General features: G+C 41.0%; 1 protein-coding gene across 1 annotated transcript in view; it reads left to right on the top strand.

Annotated features, from left to right (window-relative positions):
* SORL1 (sortilin related receptor 1) overlaps positions 1-18737 on the top strand; it is a 154754-nt gene that overhangs the window by 120133 nt on the left and 15884 nt on the right. Inside the window, exons 32-40 of the mRNA XM_081037393.1 lie at positions 4122-4271; positions 7821-7952; positions 8948-9074; positions 9232-9401; positions 11527-11639; positions 11872-11976; positions 12770-12842; positions 15530-15612; positions 16804-16900. Coding sequence (XP_080893519.1) covers positions 4122-4271; positions 7821-7952; positions 8948-9074; positions 9232-9401; positions 11527-11639; positions 11872-11976; positions 12770-12842; positions 15530-15612; positions 16804-16900 — 1050 coding nt within the window. The remainder of the gene's footprint in view (positions 1-4121; positions 4272-7820; positions 7953-8947; positions 9075-9231; positions 9402-11526; positions 11640-11871; positions 11977-12769; positions 12843-15529; positions 15613-16803; positions 16901-18737) is intronic.

Here is an 18737-nt window from a genome sequence, read left to right as displayed (position 1 = left end):
ATTTTCATCCCACCGCTTCCCTATTGTAATGATCAGTTGTGCCCTCTTGTCCTCTGTCTTACAGCTACATGCTCACCCCTGAATCCTACTTTCAAGGCCCTGTGTGAACTGACCCCCCATTCCCTACCATTACTTCTTACCTCTGCCAAGCTGGGCTCCTCATCTGCTTTGAACAGCCTACATCTTCTCTGCCTCTGTTCATTCAGCAGAGTTTTGCCTTTTCAGAAACTGCTATCTTCTTCGACCTTGTTCTCCTACTTCACTCTCTGAAAAACCCACCATCCATCAGAGCAGATGGAAACATGGATTTTGTAGCTAAAAGAGACCTCGATATGTCGTCAGTATTTCTCAGTATGGCACACAGACTACCTGTAACAGAATCACTTGGGCTGTTTATAAAAAACATGGAATCTGAATTTCCAGATGGAGACCAGGAGCTTCCTATATGATTCGTAGGTTCGCTGAAGTTTGAGATTCCTGCTTCCAACACTGAGGGAATTATTCTCCCTCTCAACCCTCTCCTCCACAGAGCTTTCATTGAGTCCTAATTGATCTCTTTTTCAATGTCATTGAACTTGCCTTTTGATTCTTAACTATGATCTGCCATATATTGTTTCCTAATAATATCACGTGTATAAATCTTTTCTTCCCATAGTGATTGTATGTACCTTGTATTTTGCGGTTATGCTGCATACTACTTTGAATCCACCACTGTGCCTACCTGAACAATACGAGATGTGATCACAAAATATGGTGAATGTTTAAATAAAAAAACATTACAGTAAAAGACACATTGCCATTTATCCCCCTCAAAATGCTCCCCTTTGCTTTGAACACACTTACCCCATTGTTCTTGCCACTTTCTGAAGCAGGTCTGGAAGTCCTCTTTCTTGAGTGTCTTTAGTTGCGCTGTCGTGGCTGCCTCAGTGTCCTGAACCGATCCAAAATGTTTTCCTTTCATGGTCATTTTGACTTTGGGGAAGAGCCAGAAGTATCATGGTGCCAGATCCAGTGAATAGGGTGGATGAGGACACACCATAATGTTTTTATTTGACAGAAATTACTGTACCAGAAGCCATATGTGACACAGAGCATTGTCATAATGGAGGCTGAAGCAGACACTCATGAAAGCGGACCTCCAGAACTGCTTCAGAAAGTGGCAGGAAAGATGGAATAGTGTGTTTGAAGCGAGGGGGACTATTTTGAGGGGGCTCTCTACTGTAATAATTTGTGTTAATTTAAACATTCACCGTGTTTTTGATCATCTCATAGGCAAATAGTCAGGTATCCCATAAGTGCTTCTCAAATTAAAACTAATTGTTAAACAAAGGAAAAAAACCCAAAACACAACCTTCTATTTCTGCCTTTTCTCTCCAAGGCCCACCTCTCTGTGTAGTAACTTGATTGTCCTCTCAAAATTGTTTTTGGTTATTGAAACTCTGACTAGAACATTAACAAACTGTAGGAAATTCTGACTTACCCAATGAATGAGCAGATTCCTATTTAGATATTCCATTCAGCTTTTGTGATTTCTTTTTTAAATACATTATTGGTACAAATTTAGATTGGTGGTGTCTCTAGCTTTTGGATGTTATTTCTTCAGTGTAAAAGTCTCCTACCTGGTTTCTTTGCCTCTATTCCTTTTTCAATTTATCTTCCAAGAAGCCACACACTGATGCACAATCATATCCTCCCCCAGTGCTAGAACCTTCTAATGGCTCCCTTATTGTCTGAGTGTGAGTGCTGTGATTTGCCTTGACCTAGCTTTCTAGCCTCATTTTTTTTTTTTTTTTTAACCACTGTTCTCTATGTACCTGTTTTAGCAGAGTGGTTCTGGGTGTTGGAGAGGCCCCTTTGAAAGTCCAATTAAAATTGTGGAATACACATAATATCCAAAAGTTTAATACTTGCTTTTTTTGTTGTTTGTTAGCTCATGTTGTTTTGTACCATTTGTGAATGCTTTGCACCTGTCAGTAGCCTCCCAGAATAACTTTCCACAAGGTAACCATATCAGGTGATTCCTCAGCTCCAGTGTGTCTCCTTCCCCAAAGCTGGGCCTCTCTTTTCTGTGCTGATTCTTCTCTAGGTCTGCCTCATGCCTCTGACCCTGAGACTTCCCTGCCTCCTTGGAAGTCTCCTTGCCTTTTCCCTGACTTAGATTCCCTATTTCTTGGATGTTGTGTCTTGTTTTTTCTTGGTTTACTCCCTTCTTGTGGTGGAGCACACCCTTGAGTAGCTTTGTCAGGTGAATATGATGATGCAGTGGCCAAAGACACAGTATGAAAGTATGTGTTTGTTGAGTTTTGCCGCTCTGGTTCATGGTGGTTGCCCTTTACGCCTGGGCACAGGTGTCTTGTGGTCTGTTGCTTCTCCATCATCCTAAGGACTCACTTTACCTCTTTTGTGTTGGAGTTCCAGTTTTCTGTATGCCAGATTTTTCTAATCTTATGTTTTGGTAGAGAACATTTTCCAGAAAGTTCCTGAGAAAGGGTATGTGGGAGGTACATGTGAGGTCTTCCGGTCTGAAAGTGCCTTTCTTTTGCCTTTAGACCTGATTGATAGTTGGACTGGGTTTGGAATTCTAGGTTGTAAACAATTTTCCTTCAGAATTTTGAAGGCATCGCTCCACTGTCTGAACAGCTCTCCGGCAATCCAAAGCCATTTTGATTTTGATCTTTTTTGTATGTAACCTGTGTTTACTCTCTGGAAGCTTATAGAATCCTCCATTTGGCTCTAGTATTTTGATATTTCACAGTGATGTGCTTTGATGTGGGTCCTTTTCTGTCCGATGTAGTGAACACTGATAGACTTTTTATTCTGGAAATTTATGTATTTTAGTTTTAGAGGAATTTTTCTTGAACTATTCCATTCATATTTTCTTCTTCCTTTTCTTTCTCTTCCTGGAACTTGTGTCATTTACATGTTGGATCTTCTGACCTGACCTGCTTACTTTTTTTCTATTTTTAAAAATTTCTTTATATTTTTTCTACTCTGGAATATTTACTTAACTCTATCTTTCATTTGTCAACTGAGTTTTCCATTTGAGTTTTCATGGTTTTAATTTTAAGAGCTTTTAAATTTTTAATACTGTTTCTCTTTTTATGGATCTTGTCCTTTTTTTTGGATAAATATAATTCCTTTCTGAGCACATTAAAGATACTTTTTTGAAGTTTTCTTTTTACAAAGTCTGTTTTCTCCACATTTTTTTTTTGGGGTAAAAAGGGGTCTGCATTGATTTCTGTCTTTCATGTCTGAGGTTTTCCTCAGATAATTCTCAATTGCTTGCTTGTGTTTAAGGCTGGGGGCTAAAACACTGCTAAGAAATTCTGCATACATGGGTAGACTTGTCGACTTTGAGTTTCATGGTTGTGCTGTTTGGGGAACTCTTGATCTGGGTACCTTAGGGTTTGTCTCTGAGACTGGTCAGTTTTTCTACAAAGAATTTTTACAGTCTCCTGCCTGGAGAATAAAGGTCTTACTGCCAAGGTTTCTGAGCAAGAGAAGAAGGGTCTTTTCGTTCAGCAATCTATAGGGTTAATCCCCCCTTTTCAGTACCACGTTCTCGATCCCAACTATGCCTGTCTAAACAACCCTGTTCTTAACCCTCTCCAAATAACATTCCTCTAGCTTTCCAAGGGGGTATATTGCAGGCTGATTGTCTCCTGGGGCTAGTGGAGGATGGAGGTAGGGAGTCTAGCGGCTGCTTATACATTGTTCAATCATTTTCTTTATCATAATTTTCTTCCTCTTTTCTCCCAGTTGAGATACCATTTTCAAGCTTTTTGAGAATACTATGATGTTGAGCTTGCTGGTTTCTTAGCTTTCTCCCATGACAGTTTAGGATAGGATACACCCTGCTGTGGTCTCTTTAGTCACCTATCACTGTCTGTCTGCTTTCCAGCATCCAAAATTTTGTTGCTCTTGTTTCTTAGTGGGGTCCTATGAGAGCAAAGTTAGATGCCTGTGTCTAGTCTATCTACTCTTTATCCAGCGCTCATATTCGTCTTCAGTCCTTGTTGTAATTCCTAAAACACTGTAATCTCCTAACACATTGAATTGGTTGCTGTCACTGGCCAACTGCCTCAGTGCAAAAAAGTGAATTTAAAAAATTTTTTTTCTAGCAAATGTTACGACTGCCTCCACTCCAACCCAACTTGGGCGATGTGACCGATTTCAGTTCGAGTGTCGCCAGCCAAAGAAGTGTATCCCCAACTGGAAGCGCTGTGATGGCCATCGAGATTGCCAGGATGGCCAGGATGAGGCCAATTGTCGTGAGTAGTTGGAGAGAAATTCACCCCTCGGGGAAGATTGTTTGAAAGCATGATAACCCATTACTTCTGCTTCATTTCATTCTGGTCATAATAACCATGTAATTTTGGTATCATCTCCATTTTAGATATAGGAAAATAAGCTTCAAAGGAGATCACATCATCAATAACAAACTGGGCTATTTATTTAGTTTTTTGGGTTTTTTTTGTACAGAGTTATAATCTTTTCATCATGTCATGTTGAAAAGTTCTTAGACAATGGAATACTCCAAAATAACACAGAGAAATTAAATAGGGATTAGTGTAAAATTCTTCACTTACATTAAAATACTGAACAAAGTGTATCCTTGGGACATTAAAATGACGGGTCAGATTGACCCCACACTTAACCAAAACAATCGTAGGAATACCTGAGCCAAGTAACCACACAATAAGATGAACATTGGAAATAATTAACACAAAGGAACTGGACTAGAGCATTCCTCCTGGGTGACATTAATTCATTGATTGGTATTCTTTAAATAAGTTTCCTTAGTCTGTTTTAAATCTGCCTCATTCATAAGGATGTTGCTTAGTTAAGGGTCTTAAAATCAAGATGTGCTCTATCGACAATTTTCTTTTCATTAATCTGATAACACTATCAAAAAACGAAATGAGACTAGTGTGGCATGATTTTTTTTTAGTGAAACTGGCCTCTGAAGGCCACTATAGTCTGTTATAAGTGCCCTTTAATTATCTGTTTAATAATCAGTTTAAGAATTTTCAGACGTTAATGACAACTTTATCCCTAATTTCTAAAATCTATGTTTTCCCACTTTTAAAATATTGAGACATGTTTAATAAAGAAACCTCAAAAATCCTCCAGCTTTACTGCTTAGCTGTTTGATTATATTTTACCACATTCTTACCATGTGGAATAGTTCTATGATGGGGATCTTTGTCTTTTCCCAAAACTATCCCCTTCTGTGCAGAATCCCTGCCTGTCTATCCTATAAAAATGGTGCCAGCCCTCCATCACTCTCTTACTGTTACTCTCTTTGTTTTTTTGTAGTTCTTGTCACTCTCCAAAATAGCATATTTGTTTGTTTACTTGTTTTGCTCTTTCTCTCAATAAAAGGTAAGCTCTATGAGGGTAGATGTTTTGTCTTATTGTACATCACCATATTCTTAGCATCTTAAACAGTACCTGATTCATGGTAGGAGCTCCGTGAATGTTCATTGGTTGGATGCATAGATGGGTGGGTAGATGGATAGAAGGATGGATGAATTCCATCTTGGGCTTCTGAGACTGTTACACAAGTGGTTTTCAAACCTTTTCTAAATACTCGAATGTAGTTTTATCTGTAACTGAGCCCTCCTTCCCACCTGCCCAAAGCAAACCAATTTCAACTTAGCATATAAAAGCTCTATAATACGGTAATTTTCCAGGAGTTGGGGGATTATAGTTTGTAAAAAGCCTCAAAAGTAGTTTTGATATTTCCCTTCTCCTATTGAGAATTACTATATTAGAGAGCTCTTTAAAAATATATATTTAACTGAAGTATGTACCTCCACCCTAGAGACATGCAAAGAAGTCTTACTTCTTCTTTTCCATGAAAAACTTATCAGTTGTGGATAATTATTATAGTATTCCATTTCCCTCCTCAACTCCTGTATCTTTCCATCTCTAGGAAAATATCCCTGGATCCTTTATCCATTCCTCTTGACCATCCTAGTTGTTCTCATGTAATCATTATCTACTTTCTCTACCTGCATTTCAAGAGTGTGCTTTTCAGAAGTGGACGCCATTCTTCAGCTAGAAAACAGGATTACCTGTTCTTATTCTAGAAAAGGGGTTCTCAAACCTGGCCAGTCCTGATGTATCACTGTAGGACTTGCAAATACAGCACATGCTCAGCTAATGTCTCTGCTTCAGCATGTTGAGGGCTGGCCCTAAGGATCTGCTAAGAATCAGTGTTGTAGATTCTCTGCTCTCAGGTTACTACAATAGTTCAGTGGTGTCTTTGGTAATTTCTTTTAGTATCGACATAGTCATTGTATGGAATATTGTGTGTATATTGGCATGGGTTGCGATGCAAGATCTAGGAGGGGTCTAGTCCTGAGTTCCAATAGAAAAATTATAGTTTGAACTTAGAAAACTGAGGTAGAATCCCAAAGGTAAGATCTGGGAAAATACAGAGGTTTCAGTGTGTTAGTTTTCTATGGCCACTGTAATAATCACCACAAACCTAATGTCTTAAAACAACACACATTTATTTTCTTAACAGTTTTATAGGTCAGAAATCAGACACAAGTCTTACTGACTAAAACCAAGATGTGAGAAAGGCTGATACCTCTGGAGGCTCCACGGAGATTCTGTTTCCTTGTTTATTCCAGCTCTGGAGGCTCCCTTCCTCCATTTTTAAAGCCAGCAACAATCCACCTCTCTGACACTTCTTCTGCCTTCACATCTCCTTCTATGACCACAGCCAGGAAAAGCTCCATTTTTAAGGACTGAGTGACTAGATTGGGCCTACCTGGATAATTCAGGATCAACTTTCTTTGTCAGGGTCTTTAACTTCATCACATTTGCAAAGTCCCTTTTGCCATGTAACAGAGAGTACTGGAACATAGACATCTTTGGATGTCCAGAGATTGGATCATATACATCTTTGACTTGGAGGAGCAAGAGTAATTTTAGACCCTCCTCACTGGTGGATTAAGTTCTGTTGTAGCCCTTCCTGTCCAAGGCTGGGCAGGAATGTATGAGTCTGTATAATGAAGGCCTAAGTCCCTGCACCTGGGCCTGGCCCAGACCCTCCTAGAGCAGTAGATTGGGTTTCTATACCCATTCTCTTCTTTTCCTCTTTTTATAATCACTTGCTATTGTATTGTCATTGCATGCAGTTTAACTCTGCTTCCAGAACTGGAGAGAACATCAAATTATGGTTGACAGCTGTAGAGTTGTGTAACTCTTACTTTGCCAGTGCTCTGTATTTGTGATATTTCATTTTCTGGTAAAATACTTTGAAACCTATACAATTAAAATGCTACACAAAGTGGGCATGCCTCTTAATATTGTGATTCATCTTGTTGTTGTTACTCAAACCAGAAACCAGAGTATCATTCTGGACTGCAAACTGATGTAGTAACAGAATAATTAGTAGCACTGTAGACCTATAGCTACAGTTTGTTGATGCCTGCTATCAGCCAGGCACTATTCCAGGTACTCGATCTTACTGGATCCTTGTAGACACAATAGTGTTGGAATTATCATCCCAGTTTTACAAACAGGAACTGAACTTGGGTGCTGCTAAGCAGTTTGCTCAAACTCACACAGAACCAGATTGAAAACCTAGTTTGTTTGACTCCAAAACGTTTGCTTGTCATGAAGGCAGATTCCAGTTGTTATTGTCAAATAAGGAGGTATCACGGTGCCTGCAAAGAGTCACCCACCTCTCATGATTCCAGAGGCATATTCTGAAGCAGAAGATGATTAGTTCATGGAACACAACCATTTTCCCTAAACATGATGAACGTTTTGTACAACACGAGCCCTTCCCTGTGTTGCAGCCACACACAGCACCTTGACCTGTCTGAGCAGGGAGTTCAGGTGTGAGGACGGAGAGGCGTGCATCCTGCTCTCTGAGCGCTGTGACGGCTTCCTGGACTGCTCCGACGAGAGTGACGAGAGGGCCTGCAGCGGTGAGTGCCAGGTCCCTCGTGTACCCTGGGATTCATCCTTGGCCGTCCTGTGTGGGCCTCTAGTGAGAACTCTTTGGAATATTTCCTCAGTCTGACCATGAAACAGATTTTTGCCACATTTTGGAATACCAAGTGAGCTGAGGCTCGTCCCGCATCTGATACAGCGTCCAGCTAGTCTCATGCATGTTCGGGAAACGCTGGTCTGAGGTTTGTTTTCCATGGACTTCCCACCTCATTTTTGCGCACATTGCTCTCCCAGAGCCTCAGGCTCTGTGGTACTGTTAATGCAGTCGTTTTGTCTGGAATGCGTTTAGTAATCATCTTAGTCTTTTTAGGCTGGTACAATAGAATATCATAGACTGGATGGCTCATAAACAACAGAAACTTATTTCTCACAGTTCTGGAGGCTGGGAAGTCCAAAATCAAGTCAACAGCAGATTCAATGTCTGGTGAATTCCTGTTTCCTGGTTCATAGACGGCTGTCTTCTTACTGTGTCCTCATATGGTGGAAGGGGCAAGGGAGCTCTGTAGGATCTCTTTTATGAGGACAGTAATGTGATTCACGAGGGCTCCAACTACATGACCTAATAATCACCTCCAAAAGGTCCCTAACACCATCAGGTTGGGGGTCAGGTGCCAGCATATGAACCTGGGGGACACATACATTTATGTAGTCTGTAGCAGTAGTACACCCTGCTGTGATACTAGCCTCGTACTTATAGTCCCCTCTATTGAGAAATAGCCTTAAGTGAGTGTAGGCAGGTAGGTGACATGCAAGGGAAAATATCATGACGGGAAATTTAGGAGACCCTGGAAAAAGTTGTATAGGAAGGGTTCCACTCTGTTTTCTGGACTGTCTTTTAAGATGATGATTGTAGCCTGATAACATAGATCCTGGTAGGTCTGTCAAAAATCAAGGAACCTCTTGGGTCCTCTGAAATGCAAGGGTTTGTAAGTTACCACTTTCTCTCCCTCTTTTCCCTTTATCTCTCTAGATGAGTTAGCTGTGTACAAAGTACAGAATCTTCAGTGGACAGCTGATTTCTCTGGGGAAGTAACTTTGACCTGGATGCGGCCCAAGAAAATGCCTTCTGCTTCTTGTGTGTATAATGTCTACTACAGGTGGGTCCCATTATTGCTGTGGGAGAAAATGCTGTCATCGACACTGGATGTCCCGTAACTCTTGTGGTGTTCCTGGACTGGCTCTTAATTAAGTGTTCTGACATCTCACCTACCCCATGCTGCTTTGATGGGACCGTGTCTCTATTCTGTTGGCCAGGGTGGTTGGAGAGAGCATATGGAAGACTCTGGAGAGCCACAGCAATAAAACAAACATGATATTAAAAGTCCTGAAGCCAGATACCACCTATCAGGTGAAAGTCCAGGCCCAGTGTTTGAGCAAGGTGCACAGTACCAATGACTTCGTGACTCTGAGGACCCCAGAAGGATGTAAGTGGTACAGTTCATTTTGTGGCATGTATAAGACCTTATAGGGAATTTTCAGAGGGTTTCCCAAGGATGCTCAGCACTGTAGGAACATAATCACATGTGCCTTATATGTACAGAAATATTGTGGCTAAGTTTTACGGTCCTGCCTAAGTTGTTGAACATTTATTCCCTTTATTGTGTCACATAATATTCTTGTAGCTTAACAAGGTAATTTTAGATTCTGCCCACCATTGCCTTCTTTTGCATTTTTATCTAGTGTCTGTCTCTATCTTCTGTCTCTCAGTATTTCCTAGTACCTGGTACTTATGAGCTCGTCATTGTTAACATATGAGGCATGTCAGAAGTATTGGGGCTAAGTTTTAATGATATTTACCAAAGCTCATGTGTCCAAGAGAGTTCCCTATGCCCACACTTTTGGGAGCTCTCATTTGCAACTGTCATCAGAACCTATGTGTTACGACTTCATTAAATTAACATTTGTTAAGTAGAGCCTGGGGTTGTTGAACAGTCTACAGCAGTCCACATGGGAAGTTGAAATGGAGAAAATTATTACTCTCAGTTCCTAGAGGAGGTACACACATGCCTGATGGGGTCACTCAGGGAGGTCAGGCAGGGTGTAGGCAGAGAGAGCAGCAGGACCTTTATTAGCGTCTGGTGGGTAAAATGCTTTAAGGATTCCCAGGCTAGGTCTGGATGGACTCAATCCAAATAAAATGTTGGTAAGCTTGTTGGGGGTCTTAACCTGAGGAGTTCGTAACGGGAAGGCCCTGTGGAACAGGGGAGAATGCTGAGCACAAGAGCTGTTGGGGAAGTCGCATCAGGAACTTATCTTTGCTTTTGACTCTTCAGGCTGCTCTTTATCTTATGTGCTTGCCTGAGGGGCTAGTGTTCAGTTTAAGGCCCCCTGCAGCCTTTTTGGCCAAAACGGATGCCAAGGCAGTAGTACCGTGGAGTAACTCTCAACGCTGTGAATTTTCTTTGAAATATCCCATCCATTGATTTTCCCCCGCAGACAGTCGCTGAACACCTATTAACACTCAGGCATTAATGTTAGACAAACGGAGACGAATAAGACACAGTTCCTGCCCTTGTAGAGCTTGCAGGTCACTAATTGTTGGTGAATTTTCATCATATTAGTCTGCTAGGGCTGCCATAACAAAGGCTCATAGACCGGGCAGCTTAAACAACAGAAATGGATTGTCTCACTGTCCTGGAGGCTGGGAGTCAGTGTCTGCAGGGTTAGTTTCTTCTGAGGTCTTTCTCCTTGGCTTGTAGATGGCTGTCTACTCCCTGTGTCTTCACATGGTCCTCCGTCTGTGTGTGTGTGCCTGTGTTCTAAACTCCTCTTCTAGGGACATCAGTTATATTGGGTTAGGAGCCACCCCAATGACCTCATTTTAACTTAATTACTTCTTTAGAGACACTATCTTCAAATACAGTCACATTCTGAGGTGCTGGGAGTTGGGACTTTAACATAAGAATTTGGCTCAACCCATAACATTCATCCTCTGTGGATTATCAACATGGATAAATGCTCTCTACAGTCAAAATGAAGTTTGACTACAAAGCATTGTAACTGGTTTTCATGTGTGGCTTCTAACCTGGCTCTGAAGGCAGTGGTCACATAAGACAAGATCCAGAAACATCTTCCATTATGCCAACACTAAGTCACTAAGGAGTGTGCTTTGAAGGCGAGTCTGTTAATTTGGATATAAAAGTGCTGTGATGTTAGAAAATAAGTCTTCTTCCTTTGTAGTCACACCCATGGTGCTCTGTTTTATGAGAAGTCAAGGCAGCAGGTGCTGTCCTTGACCATTAAGCTCTCAACATTGGAGGCCCAGGGCCAGTGATGACTCAGCCTGCCCACATGATTCCATCCTGCAGCCTTTGTGGGCCACAGATCTATGTAAGACTCAACCAAGCTTTGATCTGGTATGTGGATAGCACACCTAGCTGGAAGAGGGGAAAGGTTTCTTGTCAATGTGAAGACCAAGCTAATAGCCTTTTCTAGTTGATAGGTCACAATGCCCACTCTAGATTCTTTCTTATCCTGTTTTAAGCTCAGGGAAATTCCTCCAGTTGACCAGTATTCAGATGGGTATTTAACCCGTTGATTCTTTTCTAGTGCCAGACGCTCCTCAAAATCTCCAGCTGTCGCTCCACAAGGAAGTGGAAGGTGTAATTGTGGGCTACTGGACTCCTCCCACCCACACCCATGGCCTCATTCGAGAGTACATTGTAAGTTTCTTTCAGGAGTTGGTCATGTGCATAGAAGATTTCTGGGTCTATTAGAGCAGAAGCATGTTCTGTGTGACTCAGACGTGATTTGGTGTCACCTTGTAAGTAAGGGACCACCTCTGAGAACATTTTGTATCCTCCTTCTCCTGTCTCCTCTGGCCTACTTGTAGGGTGTTAGTATGCCTGAGACCTCTGGTTACCCTTTACTGAAATAGTTTTCTCCTCCCTTTAGGTAGAATACAGCAGGAGTGGTTCCAGGATGTGGACCTCCCAGAGGGCTGCTAGTAACTTTACAGAAATAAAGAACTTACTGGTCAGCGCTCAATACACCGTCAGAGTGAGTCTTAGCACCCATTTCAGCCATCAGCTCAGGCTTAGGGCATGGGGAGATGGGTGCTGTTCCCTCAGAGATGCTTGTTAGCAGTCTGCTGAATACCCAACTGCTTGCCCTGGGTGGGAGGAGGTTGTCATTATTTTTTCAGTCTCTTAAACCAATGTCACAGAGAACTTGAAATCAGACTTCCCTCAGATTACTGAGACTTTATGGTAATGCCACTTTGCATGCCTTTAAGCCAGAGACTGTGCTAACTTTCCTTCTCCTACTCTTGCACCCACCTTTTTTCTGCTTATCTGTAGCTGCGGAGTGATGCAGACCTATGATAAGTGGCATTTATAAACTGATATTGTGAGATTCTTATGAAATATGTTATCAATATCTTTAGCAGAAAAGAGAGATTTGTGTAAAACATGTTTGTTGAGACCTTTAAGTACATACACAGACTCCCTTACACTGAGCATTGCCTCAGCACTCTTTCTCATATATGTGTGTATATATGGACACACGCACACATTCACATCCCTGCCCTTTGGACGGACCTTGACACCCATCAATCAGTAGACATTTCATAATCTCAGCACTAGCCCCATTCCCTTTTTACCCTAGCTTGCTTCTAATCGTCTCTTTCCCCCCCTTATTTCAGTTGCTGGGGCCTCTGAATTAGCCTGGATCCTTCTGTATATACTTTTTTCCAAACCTCATTGCCAAAGTCTCACCATTTAGCTTACTTAGAATTCTTGCTGTATGGTATGTTGCCTTTATTTCATACTAATTCACACTCTGATTTGAAAAGGTGGCTGCGGTGACTAGTCGTGGAATAGGAAACTGGAGCGATTCTAAATCCATTACCACCATAAAAGGAAAAGGTAAATGATTCCAGCATTTGCAGATTTAGAGAAGAGAGCAACCCTGTGGAAGTAACTTTCAGTATGACTGGAAAATGAAGAAGCATAGGTTAGAAAATTTCACACAGCTTCCTTCCCCCAACACATACGCTTCTCTGCGTATCTTCACAGTGCCATAGGTACAGTATTTTGGGGTGACTGTTGAATGTATTCCTTCTCCTAGAACTGCGCATTTCTTATAATGCAAACATATGGAGAGATTTCCAAAGGCCATCAGGCCTGGCCCTCTGTGCTCATCATAATATGCAAAATAGTAGCGACCCTTCCTTCACTAAAGAGAAATCTGGTTTTGTGTTGTTCATTTATGTTTTCAGAAGAGTGCCATGCTGATGCTGTTACTTCTCCTGGTGGCACTAACACACGATGTGTAGGCAGTGTTTTCTAGCACTGGAGCTGATAGTAGTAGTGGCTGGTTCCTGCTAAGGACCCTGCACTCTGGAGTGTTCCCTGCTTTGCATACGTTAACTCATCTCATTGAACTCTCAGAACAACTACATGTCATTTGCCACATAGTCAGTAAGTGACAGAGCTGGATAAGACCCTGGTCTACCTGACCCCACAGCCTGTGCTTTTAACAGCTGTGCTGCCTATCGACACTGGGTGGCCCTGCTTGCTGGGTGGCTGGCTCGTCATGTGCCACAAGACCAGAGATCGTGTCTGGTTTCCTCTGCTTTATCACTGGCACTGAGTAGGAACCAATGAAATAGTTGATGAGTGAGTGAATTGAAGCAATTAAATGAAGGCCCCCGCACACTTTTGGAGACAGACAACTCCCTTGCCTGTGTGTTTTTCTTGATCTTAGCCTTGGCACGTCGGTTTTTTGTTTTTGGACTTGTGGATATTAAAGTGAGAAGTATCATGTGGAACGTGATTGGGTATTTTACTTTAACTTGAACTTGTTAGCAGTAGGCTCCGGCTTGTGAAGAGCCACTAACCGGTTGCCTTTAAAATTTGAGGTTATTGAGATTAGGGCAAGAGGCAGGCAAATTTAGTGAAGTCCACCAGTCTTTGGAGCAGGGTGCTTGTAGGGATTAGAAAAAGTGTGCTAAATTCACACTACCCTAGAGATTTTATTGTGCAATTATTTCCTGCTACAAAATCAGGGTCAAAGTATAGTGACCATACATATCGAAAAGAAGGGACTTTGGAAGGTTAACGAGAAACAACTGCCTTGAACTCCCTAGGCACAAGTCACACCTGCATCTGAAAATCTCAGTGGATGGCTGCTTCTCTTAAAAATTGTTCACATGATTTTGATGAGTCTTAGCTCGCGGCATGAATTTTGGTTAGGGTTTGTACAGGAGGCAACTCTGTTCTGAGTCAGAAAGTATTTGATGTGAAATATCTGTGACCTAGTATCATAATAACGTAAGAACACAAAGGACAAAAACTGCAGTAGCATCAACCAGAAGTACCAAATTAATTAGTGAATATTGTGGATTAATAGTAACAATGAGAAAAGCCACTCTTTATCCAGCACTTCTTGTGGACTAAGCGCCATGCTTGTTGTTTTACATGAATCAATCTCTTTTAATCCCTATCAATCCCACAAGCATTCTTACACTCATTCTGTAGTTAAGGAAATGGGTTTGGAGAGGATTGTGACCTGTCCTCAGTCACATGATTAGAATTTTAGGTCAGCTTTACAGCAGCACCCACACTGTCATCTTGAGAAATGTCTCCTGATTTTGACCTATCTTTTTTGCCACCAAACCATATCCAATCCTTGAGTCTCTGTTGCCTTCCCTGTAGAAGAGGTATATGCACTGAGAGTCTAATATACCAGTTGTCATGTAAATGTTGTCTATCTCCTGATGATTTTATCCCATTGAGCCCTTTTAGTGTTTTTCTTAGCTTTCTTGTGGGCAGACCTTCAAAATGACAAGCATGATGCTCATTGCTTGAACTGAGAGGGATCTTTTCTCTCTGCTACTCTTTCCTTACCCCCCTCAGCACTCAGCTTGAGCTCTGGTCTTTTCAAGAATGACAGTGGCTTACTGGTCTTTTCATCTGTCATAGGTAGGACTTTATTGGAAAGAGAGAGAAAGAAACATTAGTTCGGTGCTAGGCACTTTACATACACTAGTTTAGTGAATTTTCCGAGCTCTGTGAAATTTGGACTGTATCTTTGTGCTCAGTGAGGATAAATAACTAGCCCCAGGTTACACAGTTGTTAATGTCTGAACAGGAATTTGAACTGAAGTTTGCCAGACTCCCGAGGCTATGTGCTTTACGTTCTGCTGCATGTACATTGATGATTATGACTTACTATTTATCTTACTGTCCTCCTTCTAAAAGGACTTGAGGCCACTGGATCTCTGTTAGTGCCAGTAAAGGTGGCACCTTTCAGAACCAGGCTGAAACTGGGTCGTGTGGGGGCATTTACATAATGGAACTTGACTGCTCCACCTAATTGCCAGGATAGCTCACTGAGCCAAGAGAACTATGTGTTCACCAGGCAATTGTGGACCCAACCTCAGCTTCAGGAAAACAATGGTCAAAGAGATGGATGAGTTAAAAACAGCCAAAGAAATGCCCTTTCTTCTCCAACTGAAAGATCGCTTTGTCTGTTGGGTTGAAAACTGTTAAGTCCTGCCTTCCTCACTTTTCATCATGTGGTTTCTCTTTGAATTCCTTTTCATTTTCAGTGATCCCACCACCAGATATCCACATTGACAACTACAGTGAAAATTCTCTAAGCTTTACCCTGACCATGGATAGTGACATCAAGGTAATGTTGAAATTTCAAACTAGCAGTTGGGTGGGGCTTTACTTTGTATAGGAACTGATATAGCAGAGTCCAGTAAGATTAAGAAAAACGAATGACACGATCCATTGAAGCTAAAATACCACAACTAGGTTGGTTCCTTCCCCCAGGAAGAACAACTTGACTCTTCACATGTAAGTATTCTGCCTTAGCCTGGTGCCTTTTTTTTTTTTTAGCCATATAATTAAATGGTTCATAGCTACAGTGCAAATAAGGAGTTGGTATTAACAGAATATGTATGCCCTATAATTTTCAACTTTATTGGATTTCCTGGTGCTAAGCGCTAAGACAGAGGCTCTCGCAATGGAAGAGTCTTATGAGAGAGTCAGGTACTTGGAAACGTACCCACTTACATTCATCCAGTATCTTCCTCTTCCAGCACCTCCAACCCCTTCCCTCGGCCCGTCTGCGTAGCCAACTTCACCATAGTTATCTGTTTCCCCATGGTTTCTCAAGTTGAGATCCACGTTCCACAATGTTCTCTTTTGTCTGTTTCTCCTCATGTCCCTCCCTATCTCTGAAGTTGTGGTGGGACAAATAGCTTTCAGAGTCCTTGTACCATTTACTGAATTACAATTTGGTGTCATGCCCATGGCTTCAGAGGCAATCGATGCAAGAAATAGCCTTATATAAACCTTGTCTTTCTAGTCTTTTATTTTGTTTGTTGTTCCATATTTAAAGATCTTTAGGTCAAATCTTTCTATGAGCTCCAAACTTGGAAAAGGTAGTTTTTCCTGATACATGGATATATTGGCTCCTGTTAGACGATGAGATCTAACCAAGCCCCCTTTGTATTGACCTCTTGGCCTTGATTGCAAGGACCACCTTAGCTAAGATTTATCCTTAATTACCGTAACCTAATTATCTTTTTAGTTTTTCTTCTTTCTGCCTTTATTAGTTGTCCTTTTATTCTTTATCAGTTTTTGTTTCATTGACTCTTTATATTACAATGGTCTCATGTTTGTTTTTAGAAGTAGGTGGAGTATAAATATTCAGAGATAGCACTAATGGAATTAGTTTAAAGATCAAAAGAAACAACCCATCCATTGTAAGAAATGAGATACCCAGAGAAACCATAAAAAAAGGAGTGCCTTTTCTGTTTGGTATCCTCTATGACTTTATTGTTCACGTGACATGTGTCTTGGTTCTTGGCAGGTGAATGGATATGTGGTGAACCTCTTTTGGGCATTTGACACCCATAAACAAGAGAAGAGAACTTTGAACTTCCGAGGGAGCATATTGTCACACAAAGGTAATACCTTGGAGCTAGTTGGTGTGTTAGCAGGAAGGAGTAAGGCCAGACCGATGCTTTCCTGACTGTAGAGCTTGTGTGGGGGGTGTCAAGGAAAAGTCTGTGTGGGGGGGGGAAGGTGAAGGGGTGGCAGGGGAGGTCTCCTCTGTCCACCATTCTGGGTGGGCAGAATGAGGATACCATAAACGACTCCTGACTCTAGGGGAGGGACCCACGTGATGTTTCCTCAAGCCCTTTCTAACCTGATGGTGTGGAGACTTAAAAGGAGAAAAACACTGGAAAGAAGCCAGATTAACTGTAAATAGATGATTTTTGAATTCCAAAAGAAAGAATGCCTAGATTTAGTTACCTGTCTCTCTTTTCTGGCCTGGTTTACTCCTCTGCTAATATGAGGTGTCACTAGGCCTGGTGCATAATTGGTGGTCAGTAAATATTTGTTGAATGAATAGACAAACACACTGAGCTAAGGGAGGGAGGAAGGGGGTCTAATCCCTCATATCTGTGCGAATGCTGAGTCTCAATTAAAATGATCATATCTGAAAATGGACTCAAGAAAGGATTTTAATTTATTTCCAAGACAAAACCTTCAATGGCAAAGGCTGCCTATGAATGTTGAGAATGACATAAGAGCCTCTTCCTTTTTCCTTCTAGCTTCTATGCAAAGTACTTTCAATCATATTTTATTCCTCACAGGTGATCTATTATTATCTTTGTGTGTGTGTGTGGAAACTGAAGGTTGCCCAAGGAGGTTGTGCAAGAGTGAAAACAGCATTGAGCACTTGCTGTGTGCAAGCGTTTATCTAGGCACTCTGAGTAATACACTCAGAGTTTTACATAGCCCCAATAATACGTCTATGGGATATACTCATTTTATAGATGAGAAAACAAGGTTCAGAGATTGAGTTATTTGCTCAGAAAGTGACAGAGCCAGGATCGGAACCCACATCTTTCTAATTCCAGAGCCTGTGATCCCATCTCAGTGTCACACCAATTGAAATTGGCAGGTTCAAGAATGAAAGGCTTATTAGCTATTGCCTGAAATACATTAAGGGCTAGCTCTGCGCTTAAGCACTTTACAATCATTTTCTTTTTTAATATGGCCAGCTGCAAAAAGTGCTGTTATTTTTCTCTGTCTTACAAACAAGGAAATAGACTTAGAATGTTTGAATGCTGTACTCTTGGTAATACAACAACAATGTATAGTCAGGCCTTGAACCCAAGGCATGCTGGTTCCAAAGACTGTCCTCTTAGGTATCTTTTGTTCACTGCTCTTTTACTTTTTAATGACATTTCCTCTTAATTAGAAAGGAGGCCATGTTTATTATAGAAAATTTAGAAAGCAAAAAAAAAGTATAATGAAAATTTTAAATTTCCTATAATTTCACTTCCCAAGAAAACCACTTTTAAATTTCAGTATCTCCTAAATTAATATTTTTTCTCTCCATTGATCTTTTATATCTTTTTAAAATAAAATCAGAAAAGTACTACATATAGTTTTGTATCCTACCCTTTTCACTTAACGTAAAATTGTGAGAATTTTCTAGTCTCATTAAATATTCTTGGAAACAACTTTTAGTAGCTGCATAATAGTTCATGAAATGCACATGAAGTTCATGGAATGTACATTATTTAACTATTCCCCTGTCACTGGACAATCAGATTATGTACAATTTTTTTTTTATTATAACAGACACTACAAATTTTTGGGTCCCTGTCTGATTTCATAGGATAACTGGATTGAAAGTTATGTTACTTATAGTAGTCATTAATAAATGACACTGAATGATTTTGTAAAATAATGACAATCCTAAAATATGTGGGACTCACATAGATCGAG

Source organism: Rhinolophus hipposideros, assembly GCF_964194185.1.
Source record: "Rhinolophus hipposideros genome assembly, chromosome: 24".
Lineage (NCBI taxonomy): Eukaryota > Metazoa > Chordata > Mammalia > Chiroptera > Rhinolophidae > Rhinolophus > Rhinolophus hipposideros.
Note: the sequence above shows the minus strand (reverse complement) of the source record. Positions and strands in the feature narration are given on the sequence as shown.